This window comes from Alligator sinensis, unplaced genomic scaffold (genome assembly GCF_000455745.1).
Source record: "Alligator sinensis unplaced genomic scaffold, ASM45574v1 scaffold512_1, whole genome shotgun sequence".
Lineage (NCBI taxonomy): Eukaryota > Metazoa > Chordata > Crocodylia > Alligatoridae > Alligator > Alligator sinensis.
In genome coordinates, this window is record NW_005842063.1 from 2,078,586 (window position 1) to 2,105,630 (window position 27,045).

At 39.8% G+C, this 27,045-nt stretch overlaps 1 protein-coding gene and 1 long non-coding RNA gene across 2 annotated transcripts in view; one reads left to right on the plus strand and one right to left on the minus strand.

The window, feature by feature from the left end:
• SPEN (spen family transcriptional repressor) overlaps positions 1-27,045 on the plus strand; it is a 79,106-nt gene that overhangs the window by 19,586 nt on the left and 32,475 nt on the right. Inside the window, 2 exon segments of the mRNA XM_006023203.3 lie at positions 4,269-4,589; positions 7,905-8,381. Of these exon segments, the coding sequence (XP_006023265.1) occupies positions 4,269-4,589; positions 7,905-8,381 (798 nt within the window).
• LOC112550243 lies at positions 22,622-27,040 on the minus strand. Its single transcript, XR_003093966.1, has 4 exons — positions 26,909-27,040; positions 25,441-25,492; positions 23,205-25,135; positions 22,622-22,909 (listed from the first exon to the last, which is right to left on the minus strand). It is a non-coding gene; the product is annotated as an uncharacterized LOC112550243 (long non-coding RNA).

A 27,045-nucleotide genomic window follows, 5' to 3' on the forward strand; every position in this document is an offset into this window, starting at 1 on the left:
CCCGGGAAACGAGCAATCCCGGTGCCTAAAGTTGCAGCTTCCTGCACGTATCGTGAGATTGCCACCACCCTGTCTGTGCATTGCGAGTTCCTGATCAAGCGACGGGCGTCAGACCTGGGAAAAGGCTGTAAAAAAAAAAAAAAAAAAAAAAAAGCCTTGTTTTCCTGTGGGTACGTGGAGCTCGAGCTCAGCAAACGCTCCTCTTTGTTTTCTCGTCTGCCTGCCAGCGATTGTGAAACGCAGCCTTCTTGGAAAGGGCTGACGCATTGCTATAAAGATATGAGATGAAGGTTTCAAAGGAGCCGCTCTGTCCACGCTCGTGAAGGTCTCGCCGTCCTTTTGTCCCCTCTTCCCAGCCCTGGGGATTGCGGACAAAGGTGACACCACACAAAACGCCTGTTTGTTCTGCTCTTGCTCCATTTTACTGGCACTTGCGATCCCCATAGTGCAACATTGCGTTGGTGCTGCTCCTCCTCCGCCCAGCCCTCGAGAAAGTATCCGTGTCTTGTAATGTATTATTCTGCTGCAGTAACCTGTCTTGTGATGCAGCACTGCAGATCTCCCCTTAGGATCAGATAGCATGGAGCAATGCAGTTCCCCTCCCAGCAGCAACTGCCAAGACGGGAGCAACTCAGAGAGCAGCCAACGGGTGGGGCTGGGTCGGATCACTAGACAGATTAATCTTCACGGTGGGGGACTAAAGGATGTGTGTAATCAAAGGACAGAGACCATGTTGGGGCAAGGAAAATGCAAATCTTCCTGTTAAAGCAGCTGTCTTTGCAGAGATTTTCCTTTCTCCCCCCACCCCCACTTTCCCCCTCCATTCCAGTAAAGTCGATTGTCAGAGATGATCCTCACGGTTCGTCAAGGATACAGGGCAGCAAACCAAAGCAGATTCTAGATTTCAGTATCTAAATAGTAGATAGATTAAAATGAGCCATCTCCAAGTTGAATGATTTAGGACTGTGGCTGCAGCAGAAGCAGGACACGGACATAATTTAGATGTCCGTCCGTTTGCACGCCTCAAACAGCATGCAGAGGGAAAAAACACAGTTCAGTTAGTTGGTTGTTTTTTGGTACAATGAGGATATCTGGTCCCCTAACCATTAAGGAAAATGTTTCTGGCATTCAGCAGAGAATGGCTGTATATCAGACCATTTTGAAGTGCTGCACTAAACCCCTTGCAGATCTGTAGTCAGAGATACAAAGGGGTATTCTCCGCTTGAAATTAATACAAATGAAATTATTCTGCATCCAACAGCATCTGACTTAGTTCTTTTTTAAACAAGAATTGAAACCATTTATTAAGCAGAGGAAATGTGTGAGCACACCATTTTTAATACAGGATGGTTGAAGTTGTGCTTTTGACGGTTACCTTCATGTATGAATATCAACTTCTGTTGATCTTCTGCATTTCCTCTTCTCCCATATAGAGGCATAGGTGAAACAATTTACTGGATTCTTGGATCTCAATTTCAGCAATAGTGATAAGAAAGATAAAAATCGGGGAGCCACTTTTATTCATTTGTTGAAGACCTGCAGGTGCTACAGCTAGTGAAAATAGGAAAAGAAAAGATGATGTGGATAAAAAAAGTGGAAGCAGCATTTTGGGGGAGTTTGTGTCACATGGAACTGGCAGATGGCACTGCTTCATTGTTAACTAGGCTGTATATTATTGCAGACATAAAGGTCACTAGGATTATATTTTTCCTGAGGAGTGCATGACATTTAGACTAATTTCTTGCTGAAGACTGCAGATAAAGTATGGAAAAATACAGTCAAACTGGGTTTGCAAACAATGAGGAAGTAAAAACACAAGTTGATAAGCTAAGCACAACACTTACTGCACTGATAAAGACAAAATCAAAGGAAAACAAAACTGTAACATTCATTACCGTCTCCTCATCTTTTTCCTTTTATTTTCGTCTCCTAGGCATGAGTCTTTAAAATATGTAAGAGATTGGGAGGAATTGGATCTTACTGCCTTGCCCCCCCCCCCCCCCCCACAATAAAAAAAAAAGCCATTGGTCACTTTTTTTATTTCAACCTCCTCCTCCTTTTCTTCTTCTCTCCTACACATCATGCGTTTGTATCTTTATCCTGCACTATTCCTCTATCATGTCCTTTTTGCTTTCTTTTTCTCCATTTCCTTTAAATGCAAGGCTTGATATACTGCTGGCCCCCTGTGTATCTCCTCCTCTGAGCTGACAGGACATTTTGGGGAGTATCCCCATCTAAAAGGAGGAGGTTCCAGAAGTACAGACGTAGCTCTGCTAAGCACAGTCATCTGAATAATCTGCAAATGAAGGACAGTATGTAACAGAGTGGAAATTGTGGACATGGAGAATTTCTTTTGTAATGTCTTTTTAGTGATTTTGATGTTGCTTCACAAGAGGTTTAATAATGCACTGTACAGTTGTCACATGAACATTGAGGGAACTTTTAAGGCAAGTGGTGGTATCTCTGTTTCAAAGTGTCAGCTAATCTTGCACTCATTATTTTCATCCTCTTGCTTTTTCCTCCATGCTGCTCTGCATCATCATCAGCAATAACAATTATTAATACATTGATTTAATTTAGTGTTGAATGTTAGGAAACCAAGGAGAATCAGTTTTTTGTTGTGCTATGTATGCATTGTACAGATAAGTAACATAGGATCTATCTAGTTTTATATGTATGTGCATACACCGCCACACCTCTCCCCCCCACACATACGTATGACAATATATATGGATGAGAATCTCATATATGTCCTAGCCCTTTTCATCTATTTTAAATATGCTTTTTACCTTCGTGTATTATTTAGTGAATAGCGTGTTTTCCATATGAAGCACGGGAAGACAAAATCTAATCAAGAAGGATGTCTATGTATGTAATACACTAGGTAGCTTGGGAATGGAAAGTCAGCTGTTAGTCGGGCAACTTTTGCAATTTTTATTTAAAATATCTTTACTGGCACAGCTAATTTTTAATTTATTAAAAGTCTTGTATAGAACGCAGTCAGACATCGGTACTGAAATAATTTTACCCTCTGCAGTACAATTAATTTCATGTGACCTTTTTTTCTGTGCCATCGTTGGGAGCAATTTTGAGGCAGTGCAGTGAGGAATTTGCCTGATTTTTACCTTGTTCTTGCCTTTAGGTACCATTTTTTTCTATCCTCATGAATCAACAAACTAAATTTTCCTCCTCCTCGCAGCCATTTATAACCAGGTCTTGCACGTTCTCTTGTATATTTGTATTCTGTCCGAAATCTGCTTGTTTACATTTCGCAAATATTATCTGCTTTTTAGAAATAACCAAGTGACCTGGCAGTTCACAATTTGAATACGGAGCTTGGTGTATGTAGTCCCCTAAACTGTTTAGAAAAAATCTGTTTAACTCCGTATAATTTAGACCTTCCTTTTCTGTATCGGGTTATGAAAGTTGTCTACAGAACGTGCTCATACAGGTCTTTTCTTACACAAGCATATGTGTAGTATGTAGTATTTTTTGCAAGGACTTTACTGATCTATAATTGAATCTACGCTTAGTTTACGCCATTACAGTTACTTAACTTCAGAGCATATATTAAGCAGGGAGGTGTCACCTTCCTTGAAGCTTTCATGAATGTGACCAGTTTATTCCTGTTCCATAATGGGGAGTGAACCGTTGAACTCCAGAACATAGTCCAAAGGTGCATTTGTAGGTCGCACTTCAAAAGTGTACCGAGAGACTATTGTAAATAAATAAGATTGAGATTAGAAATCAGAATGAACACCGTTGTTGTAACACTGAATGCATTAAATTTAGATCAGAGCGATGAAAAAGCTGTCTCAATGTCATGGTGTCTTTCTTTAAGCGAAGTGTCAACATTTTTATTTTTACTTGTTTTGACACAGCTGTATTAATTTAATTAGGCCTAACTTGTCAGAAGTCTTTTTTTAAAAAGAAGCAATTCCATTGTAACTAAAGACACCCTTTTATTTCTTAAGATACAGTTGTTGGAGAGTATGTTCTGTTGTTACAAAAGGTGGGTTTCATAGTCGCTTAACCAGGAATGTTTCTCTGACCAAAGAAAAGAAACACAAAAATATGGCCTGAAAGTCCAAATGGCAGTTTTTTGATTCAGGATAGAGGGTTAAAAACAGCTGTCCCCAGGATCCTGCAATAAATTTGCTCACTGTTCAGACGTCTACAGTATTTGAGACTGTCATTGTGTTTTTCACTTTTTTTAAATACATTTGTATTAGCATTAATATATCTGCTTTGCTTTGTTTTTTTTCCAGATATGGACGTGTTGAAAGTGTCAAAATACTCCCTAAAAGGGGGTCAGAAGGTGGAGTGGCAGCATTTGTGGATTTTGTGGACATCAAAAGTGCGCAGAAGGCACACAACTCCGTCAACAAAATGGGAGATAGAGACCTACGGACGGATTATAATGAACCAGGAACCATTCCGAGTGCAGCTCGGGGATTGGATGATACAGTTTCCATAGCATCTCGTAGTAGAGAGGTTTCTGGGTTCAGAGGAGGTGGTGGGGGACCAACTTATGGCCCCCCACCATCGCTTCATGCACGGGAAGGACGTTATGAGCGGAGACTTGATGGGTAAGTTCCAAGGTTTCTCTAGGCAGGTATTTTGTATTTGATATGGTGAGAAACACAAACTCAAATATAGGGCCCCCAGATGGATTTAAAATTTTGGGAATTATCTATGTTTCCTATTTTGGGTTGGAAACGGAAGTGATTTCTATCCCAATGGCTGGTATCTTGTGGATCCGTAGAGGATGTTTTCTGCAGCTGGTTGGATATCTACACTTGAAATAAGATGGTCGTAAGATGGAAGATTTCCTGTGGCCAGCTTCGATATTGGAGTTATTCTTTTAGAAGTAATGATTCCATTTCTTGGATAATACTAAGGCCTTATTTGGATGTATCCATGCTACCAGATGGAGCTATATTGCCGCAGCACGTTTGAAGTTTGGTATGGAGTACCTCGGAATACTAGAACCTAGGATTCTTTGAAAGCTTGATGCCTAGTTCTCAGTTTTCACTATATACGGTTTATGTATATTAATTGGATTGTCACCAAAAATTTTCTAGTAGACTGTAGTGATGCACTGTCTTGGATTCTACAAACAACAGTTAGCCATGGAAATAAGCACTGGATGGAGAAGAGAGAAGGCAGCTTTTGATGTTTCCATTTTGGATCTACATCATTTCCAAGTGATTTGGATTATTCTTCCTGATGGTATTGGCAAAAAAGAGATGGTGGACTTTACTAAATTTTGGAAATTATAGTAATTTTAAAAGTGCTGGAATAAGAACTACTGCTTTGAATTTATTGGATGGTATACAGTCAAGACATCAATAGCCAAAGGGAGTGGATTACTGTCTAGCTTTTTAAAAGCCCTTTGCTACTCCAGAGTTAAAGGTACTTTAGTTTTAAGGACATGGCACCAATTACCAGTTTGTGGATACGTCAATGAAAATTGACTGGGCTGGATGGTTACAAAAGTGGATAGAGGATGCCGGCTGGCCAGCAGCGATGCATTCCGTCATGCATCGGGGTTTACTTCTACCAGCTGCTTGATTCAGACATAGGGCCGGAAATTAAAATAATGGATGTATTTAAGTGCCTACTCACTCAAGAACGAAGTCTGGGGGTTTCAGAGTTATGGTTTCAGTCTGGGACTACTTCCTTCCAGTGGAATTTTTTTTTATCTTGTCACTAAGATTTTTTTCTTGTGGTTCATCTAAAATATCATTTGACACCCTTGCCCATTAAGAAGGTGGATTACCCCTATAAGAGGGGCCAAAATTGGGGAAGTTATGTTCACAATTCTCTCCCTAGATTTAATTGGGAATATAGGTCGTGTTTCCACACTTGGAAAAGGTTGGTATGTCCTGCCCTGTGTATATTAGACCCTCTCCTAACCCAAGTCAAACCCTCTCTTTCCACTAACTCCAGTAGTACTTAGTACTAATAGATAAATCAAAAAAGCACTGTAGCCATTAGATTTTCAGCTCTGCTAGCTCCTGTGTCTGTCTTCTGTGTCCTTTTCATGGATAAGGACTTTGTTCTTTTATGTCAGCTATAGCAGTAACCTTCTAGAAATAATGCTTCTTCTGTTACTTCATTAAATCAGCTTTCACTGATTAACATTTGATAGGGTGCTAAATGCAATCATTTATAAAATTGTTGATCTTGTTCCTTCAAAAGGGGGGAAAAAGAAACACTCTTATTTGCTAGACCTTGAAATATCTTTCTAAATGCCATTGTTACAAATAACAGATAACAGAGTAGAGGGCTATGCAGTGAATTTTAAGTAGGAAAGAAGTTATTGGAATTTTATTTTACATTTTGTTACACTGGCTGGCTTCCTTAAAGAGAATTGAGAGGAAAAATACAGACTAGGCAGATTACTGGTATGAAACCTTAAATTGAGCCACAGTGTAATAGTTAGAGGGTGGATATAGCTGAGGATTAGGGGCCCAGCATGTCTCTGGGCTCATTTGGAGTTACTGAAGCAGTTTTTTGGGGTATTCATCAAAGATGCTTCTAGTCCAATCCTCTTCAATTTGGAAAAAAAATATTTAAAATATTTCTACCACTTTTAATAGACTAAAACAGCAGACAAGGAGGAACTGTGGAGTGAATTGAGTTATTAGGGTCCAGGGAATTGAAGTGGTTGATAATTAATTGGCTCTCCAGGAAAAAAAAATCTGTAAGAATGCAGAGGTACATGTTAAAACATTCTTCAGAAAAATCAATAATTAAAATTGGAAATGAACATGTTATCGACATTGGCATTTTTCTAATTATGCAAGTGTTTTTTTCAAATACTCAACATTTTTTTTTTCTTGGATCTTTCATTTTTTAGACATATCTTTAAGACATGCCATCTTGGTATCTGTCTAAGTTAGAATACTAAACTATTTACAGCGTTCTCTTGACTTCATCTTTCAATTTTGCTATACCCTTATTTGAAAGAGCACACTAACATTCTTAAAACACCGAACTTTTCTTTAGTTACATGCAAACGTTTTTCAATATTGAGGAACAGATTAAGCCTTAGCTACTCTAAATCAGCATGTTTCAGTGGCATAGGGAGGATAAAATCCTCTGATTGCAATAACAAATTAAACAGTCTCAGCAATTAAACATGCACAGAAAAGTTAATTTAGACCTCTTCATGTAGGTTTTGGGGAACTGAGTTCTCTTTGATAGTTACTGATATTTGCAAATTAAAGATTCTTATATTAGCGTTCAAAATATTTTCTTAAGAGGAGCCATATACCCAGGAATTTGGGTATAGAAACTCATTGTAAAGAGGGTGGGAACAGTTTAAAGGAAAGTTAATTTTCTAGGCTTCTCTATGGGTGATGATAAACCCCTTTTGAAAGCAGCTTCTTTCTTCTGGGTCATGCTTTGCATTGAGGCTTTCATGGCTATAGCCAAATTTGTAACGTATTTTTCTGGAGAAGGATAATTCTAACATGGAAAATAAATGTACATATTCACAAACAAATTTCTTAAAAACTTAGATCAAGGCTGGATTAAAAAATTAATGCTATTACATAAAAGCCTGAGGATATTCTTGTTCATTGAACTTAAACAAGTTGAACAAGGTTTCCGCACTAGAATGGGACAAATCAGTGTATTTTGCTATGCATTGCACTGGTCATGAAAGCCCGATAATTAAAATAAAATGATTGCTCAGCTTTATCGTATATAAATATAATTTTGGATTAAAGTAAACGTTTAAGCTGGTCAGTGTTTGCTTAATAAGTTATTGCTGTTTAGTGGAAGACAGTTTAAAAAATAAAGTCAGTGCTGAAGTGAACGTTTGCATGATTTGCTTTTAGTTGTGCTTGCCATTTTCTGATTGATTAAATATTTTTCCCCCCTCCTAAATGCAGGGCTTCAGATAACAGGGAGCGTGCTTATGAACATAGTGCCTATGGACACCATGAACGGGGGACGGGAGGATTTGATCGGACAAGACATTACGATCAGGATTACTATAGAGATCCTCGAGAGCGGACTTTACAACACGGGCTCTATTATACTTCTCGGAGTCGAAGTCCAAACCGTTTTGACGCTCATGACCCCCGTTACGAACCTAGGGCCCGGGAGCAGTTTACATTGCCCAGTGTGGTACACAGGGATATCTACAGGGATGATATTACACGGGAGGTACGAGGCAGAAGGCCAGAACGGAATTACCAGCACAGCAGGAGTCGGTCACCACATTCATCCCAATCTAGGACCCAGTCTCCTCAGAGATTGGCTAGCCAAGCATCTAGACCCACAAGGTCCCCTAGCGGCAGCGGTTCTAGGAGTAGATCTTCAAGTAGCGATTCAATCAGCAGCAGCAGTAGTACCAGCAGTGACAGGTAGGTCACTTTTGGTTATGACAAATGTGTTGGTAAATGAAACCAAGCAGTGGTCGTGAAGATAATCGCCACAGTACAGTCCTTTTTTTCTGGATGGCATCTGTAGTAAGTAAAAATGAAGAAATGGAACCTCAGAATGTGGTTGCTGAATAACTAATATGTAGTAATGGATGGGACGCCGCTGCAAATCGCTCTGAATTTTGTTGCATAAATGCAAAAGTAAGCAAGCGTGAAATATTCTAAGGATGCTGCGGCACAAAAGAGAACTCGTTTAATTAGACAAGTGGGGTGTCGTCGCAATAACGAATGATTCTGTAGTGTGCAAGTCAATCTTCTGTAACGTGTTGCATAACAGTAATTAAAAATCTCACAAACAAGACTTCACTAAAACCCTCTGCTACTACTATGTTGAGAAATGGGGATAGACCATTAGTTTTAGTTATTCAGATTATGCATAAGCAAATTATTGAGGTTCCACTGTATTTTTAAAGAGCATCTGATTTTAAGCGTCTATATGAGAGAGCGAATATCCTGTCCACCTTCCTTTAAAAAATAAGGTAACATCTCTAATATTTAGAAGACGTATCTTGTCAGCTCTTTCACATTTCTTTACAGTATAATCCTAGAATTCTAAGAATAAGAAAAAAATCTGATTATTCAATGCCTAGTGACGTGGTATTATTAGCTACATGATTGCTTCAGGATTTCTACTATTTTAGTATTGAAGTGTAAACTGCAAGTGGTCCAAAATAGAAAAATAAAATCAAACGTACCAAAGAGCTGCATTTCTCCCACTGGACTGAAATATCCTATTAAGCTTTTTTCTGGATTTTCACCTTCTTCAGTTGTGATAAACATCGTAAGTAGGTTTGCAGACCGAGAGCCAACAGAAAAGTAATGGTGGTAACTCAGACTGCATCTGAGCTGTTTGGTGAGGAGCTCAGTTGCTGAACAAGTCGGGCAGGTTTTTGAAGTTGAATTAGTTGCTGTGGCTAACTAATTGCTTTCTAAAATGAAAAATACTGAAATACCTCATTTTTAAGGAAACCAGTGCCAAACTGCAATATTAGTTTAATGGATTAATTAGCTCTTTGAACAAAATTTTACAGCTGGTAACTGAGTTGTAGCTAAATAATTATTCTCATCAAATTAACATCTTAAAATCAGGCCAAATAGTTAAGTGGGTTGACTTTGGAGGACCCTGAAAATGTGGAGTTAAAAATGGGTTTTTGCCCTGTGGGTATTTGTATGATGGCGTTTCAGTTACTTATGTTCAGTGCGTACTCTGCTAGTTCGACCTTTAGAAATTCAGGTCCTGATTAGGTGGGAAGACTGTAACGTCTGGAGAAGTAGCAATGGGCGCATTGCAGAAATAGTTGAGAAAGGACGTTATCTGGGCTGTTTCTAAGAATCTTTGGATCTGTTTGTTTTAATACCTGTCTTTCAAGGGCAAGGCAACATTTTGGGTGAAGGAAGCTTTTTGTTAAAGATTTAACATTTTCACCAGTTGGAACGGAAACATTCTTAAGATGCCCCTGATGTCCCCAGCTGAACTGATTCTCTCCCAGGTTAAAAACAAGTAGGAAAACAGGCTTTCTTTGTCCATCATGAAGAAGCAAAGGCAGAAGCCGGGTGACCTTAATATTTGGTGAATGCCAGAGTTGGGATGCTAACATTTCCGAGATGGTGAATTCAAGAGAGCCAGAGGTCTTCTCAAATCTGGGTGGCACATGGAGGTAGTGTGGTTATGGCAGACCGATTTCTGTAGCTAAGAGCAAGGGGCATCCTGTTCTTGTGCATCTCTGTCGCCCCTGCATTGGTGACCAGGTACCAAATAACAATAAGGTCATCTGGGGATAGGCCTTTAGTTCAAGTCTCTGTGAGATTTGAATTCATGCCTCTGAACAACAGCAAGATGCCTTAACCACACTGTCACAGTGCCTTTGGGGTGACCATTGAGAAAATTCACAACACTAAATACTGCCCCAGGGAAACAAAGTGATTTTTTTAATAAGTTATCAGTATCAAATACGTTTTTGCAATTCCTTTTCCTAGGAACTTTACTTTCTAGATTTGTAATTAAGTTTAGAAGCAGCTTTAGACTAGTGAAGTAAAGATGTTGGTGTTTGCTGCCATTTACAGTAGCAAGTTCAAACTCAGTAAAGTAAGTCATAGAAAATAAATGCATGGATAGCTCCGGATAATCACAAAAGGCTTTCACATGTTATAAATTGATGGAATGTATAATGACCATTAAGCCTTAAAATCTTTGTCAAGACACAGTTGGAAATCAGTGTGTAAATAAATACACTCTGTAGCTGGGAATCTGCTACCACAATTCAAACGAAAGTGAAAGCTTTACAGACAATACGGAGATGAACTTCTTGTTTAGTTGTTATAGTTCTGGCTGCCGAGATGGCCTTTCTGGATCTTGAAACCTTTCTACATCGTTGGAAACATCAATTGGGCATTAAAGTTAGAGCTAGATGGTATTTGTAGTAATGGTAAAAATGTGCATTGATGTCATTGAGATAAACCTATTAAGGGTTTTGTTCCAGCTATTTGGATTGCATTGCTGGTCTGAAGAATGAGTAGGTTTAAAAAGGAATCAAAACTGGTGGCAGAGGTGGTATCTTTTATTAGACTCACTAGATATTTGCAAAAACAGTCTTTATTTGCAGGCTTTTGGGCACAGGCACCCTTCATCAGGCACAGGATTTAAGATTCATGGGGTGCAACTGAGGACAAAATTTGTCCGGCAGAGGTGTGGTGCTAAAGTGCAAGTCAGAAAACATCCCTTTGACTTTCAATTGTCTGGGTAAGTTTTCAGTGTTGGCACTTAGAAAGAACGTGTTGTTACTTGTAAACAGATCAAATTAGATACGGGATGATTGAGCTGCAGTAAACAGGGGTGCCATTGGAGGACTTAGAAATTTACTTAATTGTGAAACCAATAATTTCCTTTAGTGCTTTTGGCAAATGCTGCAGATCCTTTTATGGTTTGGTTATTAGTGAAAGTTAAATTAAGGCCTTTGCAAATAATTTAAGAGTTTACAAAAAGCATAGCACAGTTTCTGTGGTTGAGTAAATATTGACTAGTAAAAATGACGAATGGCGTGCCCGAGATTTCCTCTGCCTCAGACCTTCTCTTCATGTCTCACTTTTTTTCACTGTCAGTTGTGAAATAAATAAGTATTTAGAGAGAGATTTTGGGTGCGTGTGAAAGTTGAGTACTTCTGAGAACCTGGCCTTTAGTAGCATCTTCAGGTACCATGAAAGGAAGTTAAATGGAAATAATTATTGTGTGTGTGAATACATTTGTTTCTGTGTTTTTGTGATTCTCAGAGACCTTCTAAAATAAATATGAAGTATAAAAGATTTTTCTTGGAAAAAAGTATTCAGGTTACAGAAAAGTGAACAAAGCTTTCATTTTACCTAGGTTCGAACTTTGTTGAATTTCACCTCGGTCGAGCCTCATTTTATATACGCATATGGAAGCTTGAATTGAGTTTTGTGTTGAGAAGATACAACACGTACGACAACAGTCAAGAAAAGGTTTCTTTTTACAATGCTCAGATTGGAAAACTCACTTATATGAAGCCAGCTGTGTGGTTCACATTGTTTGAATGTCACAGCGAGAATAGCTTGAATGCTTTGAACAATAGACTTGTATTTTGAAGTTTTCCTTAGGACTTTGGCACTTTTTTCTTAAAAGCAGCTAATTATACCGTGGAGAAGTTTTCTGATAGAGTTGAAGGGAAAAATGGAAAATTGCATTTGCTTTTCCAATGACCAGTGTGGCCTTATTTTCCACATTTTCTTGATTTTGCATATGCACCACAAATTATATATTAGCAAACATATTTTGTATACTGTGTCATGGAAAAAACTAAATGTGAACAAAAACGAGGCCATCGTCTCAATAGGCATTGCAACAAGCTGTATATTAGTTTTTAAGCTTGCCCAGCCCGTTGAAAAAATACCAGGTTTGTTCTGGCAAATTTTCTTCTTCCTTCTTGAGGGAGTCTCAGTAAGCTAAATATCTTCTGCTTTAACTTTGCACTCTCTCTATATATATTTAGTCTTATGCATTTAGATGGTTTAGCACATTTTTTTTGGTTGTGTTTTGTGATTATTCTTAAGACCTTGATTCAGCATCATTGAAGCACATGATGCTGAAGTCAGTGGAACTATTTATACTTAAATTTACGCACACGTTGAAGCTCCTTGTTGAACTGGGTCTCAAGATTTCTTTCCAACACGTGGCAGAGGTATGACAGATTTTCTATGATACTGTAGGTGAAGGAGCATTCATGGCAGAGCCTCAAATAGTGGTAGAAACAGTCCTGAATAGACACGGAGAGTACGTGTCTGTGCGTAAATTAATATAACTTGTGAGCACGGAGTTCCACTTTTCTAACAAAAGATTTTTTCCGGTGTGTAAGTTCAGGGTAGGAGGTTTTTCACGTACTAGCAAGTTGCACAGTTAACTGCGATTTGCAGCATCAGCAGTAAGCTCCCGTTCAGATATGACAGTAGCAGATTCAGCAGGTGTGCAAAGCAGTTCTGTTTATTTTCATCAACTCTTGGCAGAGGTTAGTCATTTCTGTAGCCTCGAAGCAATTGTATGGTAAGAAACTAGTGACAGATATCTAAAACTGGAATTTGTTGTACAGTTATTGCCACTTACGTAGTGTTTCCAAAAGTATGGCAACAAATGCACAGGAGATTTGGAGAGTAATTAGAGACTATTTAAAAAAAAAAAAAAAAAAAGATTTCCTTGCTTAAATGTGTAATGAAGTTCCTCTTTTAAAGCAACAAAGGAACTGTAGGAGATAAAACTGTTAAAGTGACTTCTTTCTTTTTTAAATAAAAGATTTAGAAGAAAGAACTCAAATGAACGCATTTTTGTCACAGGAAAAATCTGCAACAGAAAGTTAAATCTTTCTTGGGTGGGAGGATGAGATGATATATCTATTTTGTTTGGTGATGTTTTAGTATCTGCATATTGGTGAAGTGAAAGTAGAAAACAGTGAATTTGGTTTCCCCATTACATAATGCTGACCTCTCTACCATTTTCCCCTCCTCCTTTTCTTCTGTTTAGTTTGTCTGCCAGTGAGTGATGAATCACTGACTAAAAATGGGCTTTAGGGTTTTGAGTGGGTTAGGAGATGCCTGGGCTGGGGACAGTTGGAAAATAATTTAAGTTTAGGCTAAATACAAATGCAGATACTTAGATTTTTAGGCGGGATTTTTTGTGAACGTTGAATAAAAGCATTCTATACAGATGACCCAGAATGCAAAGAGCGTCACCCAAAGACAATTTGGTATCCTTGTACGGGGGTGGTTACGGGATTTTAAATTAATGCGCTTGCATACGTGCGTGTGGAGGAGAATTCCTGTTTGTACCGGAGGGAGGAAACAAGTTAAAACACTTTTTAATTCATGATAAATAATAAACGTTGTCAGTAAAGTGAAACTTCTAGTCTTTACTTTTTTACTCAAAGTCTGAACAAAGCTGGTATCTCAGACTGGGGGAACATGCATTATGTAAGGAAATATGAAGAACAGCGCTACATCCAACTCTCAACGTGTTCAGGTTTATAATAACCATTTAGCATTCTCATTTTGTTTTTTCCTAGTGTTTTTGTTCACGTCTCTGTCTGTGCTACGTCTAATCTAAATATATCCTAGACCATCCTCTTAAAAAATGTTACCCTTGGGAGTATATCAAGTTTCTTCAAATTGACTGCAGGCAGAAAAAATTCAGATGGCTTTAAACAAGGAAAAGCTGTTTTCTTCTTAAGATGCTGAAGTGCAGAGAACAAACGTTCCTCCTTGAAGGCCATCTGAAGAATTCTTGTCTCTGTATTTGATTTGTATATATATAAAACGTTGATATAAAAATTGTATATTTTATTTCATAACTCATGCTAGAGGTAATACCTTTTATTAGGCCAACTAGATTATTGCAAAAAAATCTTAAATTTATATTTTATAAAAAATCATATAAATTAATGTGATTGATTTCCACAAAATGGTCAATAATGTTTATGTAGAAATAAGCAAAATACATGGCCATGGATTTGGGATGCTTTCCCTGCTGATAAACTACTTTTCTTTGTTGACATCTGGGATGGAAACTAGTAAAAGCATATTAGTCATTTCATTTTATGAAATTGATGCAAGTATTACTTTCTTTTTCCTACTGAAATGCATAAGTATACATTTAAAATTGTTGGTGGTCTAATATGGGGGCTGGGGAGATGGACCTGAACTTAGTTATTAGTTCATTTGGACCCCTTGTAGGGTAATTTATTAAAAATGCAGATTGAAAAATAGATGCATTTTGGTCTGAAAGGCAGCTGCTCCTAGTTAGCTAATATTTTGCAGAGATACTGCAGTGTTTTAGGGACTGCTCAAGATATTGTATTTTTGCGAGGTTCTGGTGAAAAATACAGCCACGTTAATCACTCTCATTGCAATGATTAGCTTGCGGCCAGCTAGGTGTTGGGGAACCAGCAATCTGGCTTTGTTACAATCAGGGTAGATATCTGGCATTAACCATGTTTGTATTTGTCCATGAATATTTGCAAAGGCTGCATCCTTTGAAATGGTTTCCCTTGGTTTTAAATGCCTGGTGCTATTTGCGATTCCTTTTCCTGCTAGTTCAGTGGGTTGCTTTGCTAGGAGGATTGCTTTTACAGCCTGTGTTCGGAGGAAGCATGTGGAGAGGTAAAAGGCGTGCTGGGTCTGATCCATTCTCACTAAGCGCTGGAAGGAACTGCTTTGCTCGACTAGATCAAATCAAGGATTGAAATACCGTGCTATTTCTGGGGCCAACATGAGAACAAGCCGGACTGCAGCGCTCCGCGCAGAGCAGGAGAGAGCATTGAATGCTAGGAGGGCTCACGGCATCTGAATAGTGCGGGGAAAGCAAGGAACTACTTGTTTGTGTCTCCCGAACCAGTCTGAACTGGAATCATCCAGTTTGGTTTGGCTGCGTGCCACCTCCCAGAGGCTGAATGCGAGCTGTGCTTCCTCCTCCCGTCTGGTTGTGCGGAGGGGGAGGGGAGGGGAGGGGAGGGAGCCAGCAGGGTTCCAGCCATGTGACGGGCAGGCCTGCGCTGAGCTTGGTGGGGGAAGGGCTCGGCTTCCCAGCGCTCCAGTGTGAAGTGAGAGCCAGTTAACCTGGAGACGTTACCAGGAAGGTGGCACTTCAGTTGCAGCGGTGATAAACACCAGCTTCAGCCGGAGTAACTTCAAAACCTCCCTCCCCAGCTCATCCGCGTTCACCTTTCTTTCAAGTGAAGTCATTACATTCGGGGCTCTTCCTCGCCGTGAAGTTTTCTTTCTGCTGTCCCTTGTCTATCCTGTTGTACGATGCCAAGTATCGTACTTTCTCACCTACAGCACACACCTTTCCCCCAAAATCAGTCCCCATCCCCCCCAATTGGGGTCTGTGTATTAGGCAGGGAGGCTGACTCTGTGCCTGGCATAGAAGCACCCTGCTTTGATCCCTGCTTCACTCTGCAGCAGCTGTGGCATTGCTATCCAGGCAGCTGAGGGAGTGGGTCACTTAAGGCCCAGGTTCTTCACTCCACAGGTGTTAACAAGCAAACAAAGTTGTAGCAAGACCTTTTGAACAGTCTCCAAGTTCCACTAACCAAGTCATTATTCTCTCCTTTAACTAGTTGCGCTTCAGCTTCATTCAAGGGGTTGCAGAGCAAGTACCAGACCTTGTCCATCGTTATTAGAAGCACAGTTATTACAAACACTTTCACTTTGCAGAAAAAATGGCTTCTTACTGACAAATCAGGAGACTGATAAAAATGCTTTCTAGATTGTATAAATGTAGAAATCCATCTTATTTTTGCCGATTAGTTTTCACACTGATTTGTGCCCTAATTCCTTTATTGGTAGCAGAGAGCTCTTTTGGGGCTCAGACTCTCACTGTTCATTCCCAGGATTCTTTGCCTCCAAAGATTTGTGGGCAGACAATTTTTTTTTCCTTTTGAATTTCAGGCTGGGATTTAAAAAAATGCATTGCCTAGGTGCCAGTTTATTTGTGCAACTCATTAAAACTATAAGTATTTGAACAGGCTAAGGCACCATTATAGCTGTTGGGGGCTGTTGTGGATTGTTCTTTACCCACCGTGGGAGAAACATTGCAAGGACTATTTTATGGCCAGGTTGTCTAGAACATGGTCCCGATTTACAAATCCAGGGCTTCTGCCAGAGAAGTAGGGCTCCTGCCATGTCCTCGGTACTCGGGACGTGAATTTCCTGTAACTTCACTAATCGTCTCCTTTCTCTGTTGCAAGGAATCTCAATGCCTAAAGGACTGGGTATTAGTATCTGGCAAAGGAGTTTTCTTTGTTGTGATTCCAGGGTCTTACAAGCAGTAATTCCCCCTTTCTACAGTCTTACCTGCTAGCTACCACCTTTCTGGTGGCTGTAACTGCTAACATGGTAAAAAGCACCTAAGCCTTTAGCAGTGTCATCAGTAGAACTGCACTGGTGGTGAGTTAATTAACAGCTCCCAATTTCCCCTTTGTCTATTGAAGCTATGAAAGTTTCCACCTTTACACAAATATCCCAGAATTGAATTTTTGCACTCACTATGTTGAACCTGTCCGTTTGTATTGCTCAGTTATTTTGGTTTGGGTTGGTTTTATTTGTGTGCGTGTTAACAAAGAGCTGCTTTTAACTTCAGGTTCCAGGCTTCAAGTTTCTCTCCAATGCGCTTTGCACAAATGATCATCTTGCCTGGTCCAGGAGAAAGGACAGGACTAACTGAATTGGGACATCCTTGTGGCTCTTCTGCTGCTTTTTAGAAGTGGAGATAACAGGACTAATAGTGAAGAAATCTATCGAGAGATCTAGTGCCTCCAATTGTTTGTCCTCTTTTCCCCCTAAAGACCAAGATAAGAAATACAAATCCTGTTAGGGGAAAAGAAAACATTTGCTGTTTAATCTTCCTAAGAGAAGAGACTGAATGTGAATCTAAGCTGGAGTAGAAAGTGCAGGGTAGGCTACGAAGTTCCTTGAAAGAATGGGCAGCAAAGTAATTTGTAATGAATAGCTACGTGGATGAATTAAAAGTGAGAGGAAAGGCATACCAAAGAACTCTCCAGAAAAGGTTAGCTATTAAAATCAAAAGAAAAATTCAACCTCTCCCTTCACCATGTCTTACCTGACGCAGTTAAAGCAAATGCTGAATATCCCTGTAAACTGCAGAGGCTAACAAATGTGAATTTAAGAGAGTCTTTGTTGCCCCCAGAGAAAAAAAGTTTTTGTGTCTCCCAAGTTTTTGTATGTAGGCACTAATTCTTTGAAAAGGAGAGCTACTCTCAAAGAATGAAGGGACAGGAAGGTGGGGTCATTTTTGCAGCCAGTTTGATATAAAAGCAACCTTGGCTACACAGGTTTGTGCTCAAGCCGGTCTGGGGGAGGAACGCACTGACGGCAGAAAGCCTCAGTGGAAAACGAAGCTGAAACCCATCTCGCAAAACCCCCCCTTGTACCGAATGTTTCACTGGACGCACTCAGATTTGCTGTTAACTTCAAGGCATCGAGCATAGTCTGTAGAAGACTTATCTGGCTTAGTTCCTGGAATGCAAATTTTCAAGTGATGAAACTACTAATGATTGCATCAAGGTATTTAGTGGGAAAGCTTTTTACCGAGCTACCAGATATCTATCTTCCTGCAGAACATCATGCTCCTGTGTTGCAGCTGTTCTGAAGGGAGAATGGAACGTTTCGAGATCGTGCTGAGTGGAAAAAAAAATGGTATGCTCCTGGGCATATTCCTAGCTTCTTGGATGCCAAAAATACAATCCAATCAGGAACATTAGAAGGAAGTAAAAACTCATTTTTTCCAAAAAGGAGCAAGAGAAGTGCAAAGGCATCAACTCTACATGAATGCAAATAAATCATACACTGTAGTTTTCATAGTGCTCCCAAAAAAAAAAAAAGTCTGCATTACCACTGTTAAACTCCTGAAATTTAGGAGTATGGCTCTCCAGAAAAAAATCTCTAGTCCTGCAAGGAAATCTGCAGCAAAGCAAGGAGAGTAAATTTGCTTCTTGGTAAACACTGAGAAAGATTGAGTTCCCCACCAAACTTCTTCCCCAAGTTTAGTGAGGAAGAAGTGAAGGGGAGCTCCAGGTTTGCTCTTTTTAAAAAGCAAATACAGGCACAGATGTTACCCTTTGCAAAGTATCTTTATGCTCAGTGTGCCACTGTTTAATTTCTCTCCAAGTGCTGGTTTTGGCAGGTGGAATCTGCTTCAGGGTGATAAAAAATAAGTGGTTGTAGCAAAATAATTCCTGGAGGTGGTTCCCCATGACTTGACCCACCATCCCTCCCAAAGATCATTTGTGTTTCTGTGGATCCTCAGAAATCTTTGTTGAAGTCTTTGGACCTTACTGAAATGTTAAAAGGAGATCAAATTACTGGATTTAAGGAGAGCCTGGATGATGCATATCAAGCAGAAACGAGCAAAAAGAACCCACAGTATCGTTCTGTGGTTAAAAGAAACAAAGTGAAGTTAGGTGGGAGGTTAGTTTGCAATCAAGTAGAAAGCAGGATGGATTTTCCCTGCGAGAGAGTGTGAAGCTGTCCTGACCTGAAGCTCACTTCAGATGCTGTGACCTCATCTGATGAAGTGGACTTCAGCTTACGAAAGCTTATGCTCTAGATCAGGGGTTCCCAACATTTATGTGCCCAAGGGCACGTTTGAATTTAAAAGAAAAAGCGGGTGCCAGTATGAATATTAAAGTTTAGAATTTAGATCAATCTGATCATCTCATCCATTACTTAAAATGTCATTAGATCCGCAACTTCAAAATGCAGCCTCCCTTTACTTTGTATTCTTTTGAAGTTTTATCCATGGCGCCCGCGGGCACCATGTTGGAAACCGCTGCTCTAGATATATCGATATCTGTATCGATATTGATATAGGTATTGATAGAGATAGATATAGCAACATCTATATGTGCTACATATATAGATGTAGATATCTCGCTCTCTCCTCTGGTGAGTCTATAAGGTGCAAATCTACCCTGCCTTCTAAAAAGAAACAAGAGCCCCAACACTTTCATAGCTTGCTGAATCATAAAATATAAAATATGAGTCTGTTCTCCTTTTAAAGTTTATTTCCTAGTCATTACTATTTATATAACCATCATGAACAAGCAGTACCTACTTTGCATCTGAAGCGAGATGCGAAGTGACCCGCACATTGTAGGCCCTGCAGGTTTGATCTCCTTTATATCACCTGATATTTCATTGGTAGGAGGTTGCTGCAATATTTCAAGCCCTGAAATTATGTAAGATTTGTACGCAGCGTCTTTGAAGTTGGTCCCTCCCTTAAAATGTTTACTACTCGGTATGCCCTGCTGTGAGAATTGTCAAGGATGAATAGTCAAAGCAAGGGAGCTATCAGGTTAGTACAAATATTCCATTCCTCTTCCCTTTCTGAATGTCCATGAAGTTCTGTCTGTCTCCATTTCAGTCAGGGAATACATCACACATTTGCCCAGCTGCTTGTGGAGTCTTAATGTGACACTTCATGTGACTTTTTGGCATGGGGTATGATAGCACTGAAGGAATCGCCTGTGTTAGGACAGTAAAAGCTAACTAGCATTTAAGGATAGCTTAGATTTTAATGTTGATTATTTTTAGATGTTCTTCCCTTAAGTACTGAAAAACCAGGAAGATAATGTGAAAAGGAGGCTGAAGTAAAATTCATTATTATTACTAGTACTGCTGCTACTTGTAAATTGTGTCCTACTTTGATATGGTTTAAAGGTTTTAAAGTCTATTCTGCATAAGCTGTAAATCCCATAGCCAGCATACAGTCTGAGCAGCAGGTCTTTGTACGTGGGAATGTCTTGGTAATAGGAGAAGTCTTCCTCCATCCTTTTAGCCTATAGTGATAGCTGTTTCATGGCTACTATTCTATTCTTCAGAGCTACAATTTCCTTTGGTACTCATTGAGCAGGTTGAATTATAATGATAAAAAGCCAGTGGACCTGTATACTTGTGGGTACATAAGCCCCACTTTTGATTTCTCCTATCCATGCTCTAAATGTCAGGGGTCTGAGGTATCCCTTAAATTTAAGGGATTTCTACCCTAGTCTAGCACTAACTTCCCTTTCCCCTGTTGTAAGAGAAGTGTGGGGATATGTCAGGGAACCACAGCAGAAATATTGCTGAAGTAAGTTATAAAACAGCATTGTGAAAAAGTTTGTAACTGCAGTGAAATTAGATAATTTTTCCATTCATTTGTCAAAGAACTTCCTGTTTTTGAACATTTGGGTTTGTCAGCCGTGTGTTTAATCAAATGACAAGGGAGTCCTAACAAGATTTTTTATCTTCGATGGCAGGGGTGGGCAAAATGCAGCCTGCAGGCTAGATGCGGCCCGCCAGGCCATTCTGCCCGGCCTGCGGGCCCCACAAAAATTTTAAAAATGAATAGCTATCTGCCCCTGGCTGCCTGTCATGTGGCCCTCGATGGCTAGCCAAAACTCAGTATGTGCCCCCCCCCCGGTCTATAGACTTTCAACTTTGACAGTGTAACACTTCACCTGTATTACTTGAATCTTCAAGTACTTTAAAAATATAATTTTGTGTGTGTGACATATATGAAAACACTTCTTTCATTAGACATTTTGCCTAAAGTTCCCCTTGATAGCCTTTGAAAAATGCCTGTGAACATCCTGGGATTAAAAAATGAAAAGAAAAAAAAGTCTACTTACAGAGTACCAAATAGGACCATCAGTTCTTTGTATTCTTAAAATGGAAATTTAATCTCCAGCATATTGTCCATTGAATTGCTTGTCTTTTTTATTGATGCAGATTTAAATCAAAGAGATGGCATTTTTCTCAGTTACTCCCCATCTTGGCTAGTTCATCGCATTAATGTAGAACAGAGGTAACAAGACTCTCAGATTAGACAGGTTAGCGCTTTATATTTACTTAAAGGGACCGCCCAATGTGCAGGGCAGTGGAGAATCAGGACCCATGCTTCTGTGTTTGAAATACCCTTCATGTGCATGTTCATTCTTACTGTGATTGAAAAAATGGAATTGCTTTGTCCATTTTCCCTTTTCATTTGGATGTTTGGACAATGGTGCCCATTTTTAGAAGTACTAAACTTTCGCAGAGTATTATCAGCTATAAATGGGATTTCTATATTAAGCCTGTGCATGTTCCAAATGTTGCTTAGGAGGCATTGTTTATCAGCTGTGTGTCTTGGCATGGGTTTGAATGCAACTCCCATTTGCAGAACAGTTATGTCTGTTTATGCGGGAGAAGATGCATTATTTCAAAATCGTTTTCAGCCTAGCAAAGTGGAATTTCAACAAGTGACATTTTGTATGATTGTTCGAATAACACCTTGCTGATAAGAATTAGGTAGGACTTATTCTTCAGTCTTGGGGCCTGATTCAGCACTGCTTTCCTCCAGTTTTATATTGCAATGAATTCGCATTGGGTACAAGTGAAGCAGCTTACACCCTTTATCCTTAGGGTGTTTTTAAAATGACACTATATGTGAAAGCTATTTTTGATCACTTCATATTTTTAGCATACTATGAAAAAAGGCTTTCTCACTGTAACATAACCATCACATGTCTCTCGACTGGGATACTGTATTTGACATCATTGGTATAGTTCTGCAAAAATATGTTTAGAAGTAATGTTATAAAAAATTTTGGCTCTGAAAGAGCTGACTAACAGAGCTTATAGATATGCAAAGAAAAGCTTCCTTCTATTACTCAAGTAGGTGTACTGTACAATAAAATACCCAGAAGCAGGGTTTTTTCAGTTCCTTTAAGAATTGAAGCAACAAAACCCTAATCTAGACATAATTCTTTGAATAGCACCAGTTTCTTTTCACAATAACTTTATAAATGCTTTCATGGAAACTCTCCAGCAGAAATGTTTTGAAAATAGTCTCAGACATTTGTTTTCTTTCCATTTGAAAGGCCTGCTGTCTGATGATGAGACTCTGAGTAAGAGCCAGGAGATCAAGTTTCTCTTCCTGCTCTGCCACTGAGTCACCGTGTGACCTTGGGCAAGACACTCTGCCTCTCCCTACCTCTGTTTTTCCATGGGTGAAACAGATGAAATGAAATACCAACCTACCTCTCCTGAGCAGTGAACTTCAGAAGGATTCAAGCTTTATCCACCCTGATGGGGTTCACAGGATGTAATTTAGAATGGATACTAGATTGTTGAGGAAGTTGTTTATTTGTCCTTTTTGTGACAATTTTGGCCAGCAGGACTGGAAGCAATTAAGATTACATTGAACAAGGACTCCCTCTAGTGAATTAGGCTCTCTCTTGAATAGGCTTTTCATGCAAAGTTCCTTTCGTTGTGCTGTCACGGGTGTCAGCTAGCATGAGTGGGAGTGCCAGTGTGGGTCAGCCCCAGCAGCACAGTAAACATGCTGGCTGAAATCCAAGTTCCAGTGAAGTCAGTGAGACCGGTCATTGATTTCACCCTTCTGTGATGTAAACCTGCAGGGAGCAGATTTAAAAACAGTGGTTAAGATGCCAGTTGCATTACTGTGCCTGTGGATGGCTGTAATCACCAGTGGTGATACACCTGTAAAGGGACATCAGTGGGAGGGCAGCGCTTGGAAATACTTAATCTAGGTAAGCACCCAGTGGATCTCTCACCCATGCTGCTTTTCAGATTAGGTTCTCTTACTCTCTTATGGTTAGATTGGAAAGAAAGGGTCCTTTTCTTGAATGAAAAATCATTAAAAGCTACACACACCTGATTAATATATATATAAAAATCTATCCTTACCTTTTTTATTGCTGTCTCATCTTTTGTATTATAATATCTAAGAACCTTAGATACGTAAAGGTAAGCTTATCTTTTTAAAGTGTTTTCAGAGGACCTTCGCCTTGCTTAGCTCGCCCCTCGCTGAAGTTAATGGTAAAAATGGAGGACCTTTGGTTTTGGTTTTTTATCCGTCCCCACCTCCCTTCTCTTGCTCTCTCTCTTCTGCCTTTGTATTGGTGGGAATTTACTTTAATTGTGGGAAAGCTGTGCCAACAACTAAGGGTTATGCTTCACTCTGAAGGCTGCAATCACTTTAATCTTTCCCAGCAATGAGTTCTGGGGCTGAGAAATCTTTGTCTTGCTTGCATGAGTTTCATTCTTGAGCCTTATAATCCCATTGTTCCCAAGGACCATACATGTTTTACAGGTCCTGGTTGCAGAGGTGGTCTCTCAGGTAGCTTGAGCCATTGGTGAAGGGCTTTGAAGATCAATACCAGAACCTTGACCTTGACTGCAGTTAACAGAGAGCCAGTATAGAGAGCAGAGTCCTGGAATAATGTCTTTTCAGCAGTACGTCTGGCTGAATAGCTAAGTTTCTGCATTCAAACCAGTTGGAACAATTTTCTGGGTTAATGTTTTCATTCCTGGCTGTGGTGCATTGTGATAATCAAGCCTTGAGGTCAAGCATATGTGGATCATGTAGGCAGGAGGTAATTTTGCCTGGATTGGTTGCAGTTCTGTGGTCAGTCATAGACAGAACAGGATATTTTTTTTTGTATAGCTAATTGGATATTCAATAGCTGCAAGGAATAAAGCGGCACCCCCTGGCTGCCCTGGAACCCTAAGGGCACACGTTGTAAGTGGAAGAGATGTTTTGTTGGAGGCAAGTTCTTTGAAGTGATTCCCCGTGCCCACTGAAGGCATCTCGATCTTTTCCGTGATTAGCTTCAGCAAGTCATTTCTCATCAAGGGTTTGGTGTCTCTTAGGCAAGGCAATAAAATCAGTCAAGTGGACCTTCATGTGGTCTCAGACTGAAATTAAAAAGATAACATTGCAAAACCTGATAATCTCATTGTGGGTAAAATATTGTAGCTATCATCTTGGGAAGTGTACCTCAGTCCCCATCCCTCAAACAGGCCGTGGAGAAAATGACAGGCTCCGTGCCCATGGATACATCATGAAATTCAGATTTACTTAGAGATCAACATGTCCGGTTCCTGATACGAAAGGTGGTTTTCCCACTGGCTAGGGAAAACTGTGAGCATGGCAGGGGATATAGTACCCTGACTGAGGCAAGGCATAGTTAGCCTCCCATTTTCACTTCCAATGGGAAGATCTTGGCTATATGCTGACTTTATGGAAATGGGAGATTCCTCCCTAGCTTGTTCCTGTGGCCATATGCCTGAGGTCAACCGAAACTCGGGGACATCCGAACCCCAAGCCTCCAGGCTTGGGCGGGCCTGCACATAAGATGCTCAGCAAAGGATCTGGAAGCACCTGAAGCCCCAGGTGGAGGTGGAGGATGTTTGCCAGTAGTAGGGCCACATGTGGTTCTTGAATGACTCACGGATTTGGAATTGATTTGGCTGATTTGATTGGAACATGCCAAATTAAAAAAAAAGAAGAAAAAAAGAAAAGTCAGGTTCCTTTCCTTTGGTCTTTAAATATAATGTTGTGACTTGAATCTGGAATTGTAAAGCACTCCAGCATAAGACTCCTACCATAATATCTTCTGGTTAGTTAAGACAGGAAAATGAAGGGAAAGAGGATATCCTTGTTTCTGATGATCGTCATGTCTCATAGTTCTGGTTTAATGATCTTTCTCTGGAGCAGCATATGGTTTGTTTTTTTTTAACATACCCAAGTGTCTTGTGGCTTGGTCTCAGCTTTGTGCACGATACGCTTTTGTCCATGGATGAAGATTTTTCACATCTGTGCTCTGTTATTACTTCTAAAGAACACAAATGGGACATTTACAAACCAAAGTTTCTAGGGTGGCAAGTTTTCAGTGGCTTGAGAAAATGCCAAGAATGCTCTTATATTTGCATCCCAACATGCTTTTCAACACAAAGTACTGTGAAGCCAGTGTTGCAGACATGGTATAATATATTGAAAGAATTAGAGGCACTCTCCACCTCCCTCTCACCATCCTACACTTCAAATCCAAGGTCCAGTATATATCTGGACACCTGGGATCTGCTTCTATGCCTATGTTAATATTTTGTCATGGAATGGGAGATCAGGGTTCACGCTTACCATGGTGTGCTTGTGCTTCATAGTGCTTGAACTTTAACTGTTAACCTTTTGTCTGAAAATAAAGCAAGGAATTGTAATATTTCAGTCTATCAAGAGAAGCTTTAGGTTTTTTTGCCTGCTTTACTGGTGTCTTTCAGTTGTGGGTAATCAGTTCCTTACATTTACCAGGAAAAAGACAGGGATGTGTTGTGTTGCCTTCCAAGGCACTTACAAGATCTAGAGCTGCTATCTGTTAATCTCTTCCCTATTTAGGTCAGTGCTCTGAGCACAAAGTGAATCAGCTCTGAGGAAGATGCATGTTAAACCTTCACACCCCGCCTCTTGAGTTTACAGGACCTGCTCTTTTGAACAGGTGAAACCTTGCTGTAGCTATTCCAGTCTCTATGCATCAAAACAGATAATGGACTATTTGGGGCTCCTGGTGACAGAGTTTGTCTTGTAAGTTGTGCACTAAACAGCTTATAGTTTATTGGAAAGATGCTTAACTAGAACAGCAGGTTTGAGGTCATTTGAGTTTCAGGGGGTCAGAAGCTTATAAATAGGCTTTGGCTCATAGTATACTTGTACAGGAGATGCACAAAGATATTTATATCTGTAACACTATATGGCATTTATAATCAATGCAGACGTGAAGTCGACAAGGGCTCTCATCTTGGGAACGCAGTACCTATTTTGGTATGAAATAACCTGAATTTGTTGACCTTCAGGGAATCCAGCAAGGCTTATTACCTCGTTGTTCTGGCTTTTGGGGAGGGAGGAATGTGACAAGAGCTGGGGTTGGTGAGGAGGGGCTTGAGAGTTGATGCTAATGGATTACTTACTATGGTTAAATATTTCATAATTTCATAAATGTTAGAGGCTGGAAGGGACCTTATGGATCATCGGGTCCAGCCCCCCTGCACTTTAATGTGTGTATCATTGTAAATTGCGTTTCTAGAGAATTTGGCCCATTCTGGTATATTTAAAAGATACTTAAATCTAAATAACATTTAACTATACTACTAGGTGTACAGTACTATAGAAATAGCATTTGGTAATGTAACTTTATATATTGCTTTTCATCCAGAAAAAATCTTCAAATACTTCACAGATTTTATCACTTACACTACTTTTGGCATGGGATAGGGTATGTTTTTGGGGCAGCAATACTAGACAGTTGGAAACATGCTCCTTCCCTCCCTCCCCTCCACTATCATTTTTTCTCTCTCCTTTAGCAGTAGGTGTATCTGTTTTATAATCAGTGTATTGATATTTCCAGAGCTCTGTGATAAGTTTTATGACAGTGTTTTTACCATCTGCCACGCTAGGTCCTTGGAGCTTACAGAGAATTGTTTCAGAACTATCTTGTGTAAATCGGAGGCCTTAAAGGGGTTAACTTCTTTAGCGTTGAAATCAGCAGTATATAGCTAGATCGTTAACTGATACCCATAGCTGATACTTCGCATACAAATGATCTGCTATAATTTACCATTCGTGCGGTAAGGAAAGTGTGGTTTTTTTTCCTATTAGAGATACTACTGCACTGCATGTTAGCTTGTGATTTCCTGGCTGGATTTTGGTATCTTCTGCTGACGAGCTGAGTGAACAACCTCCTCTGTCCACTGG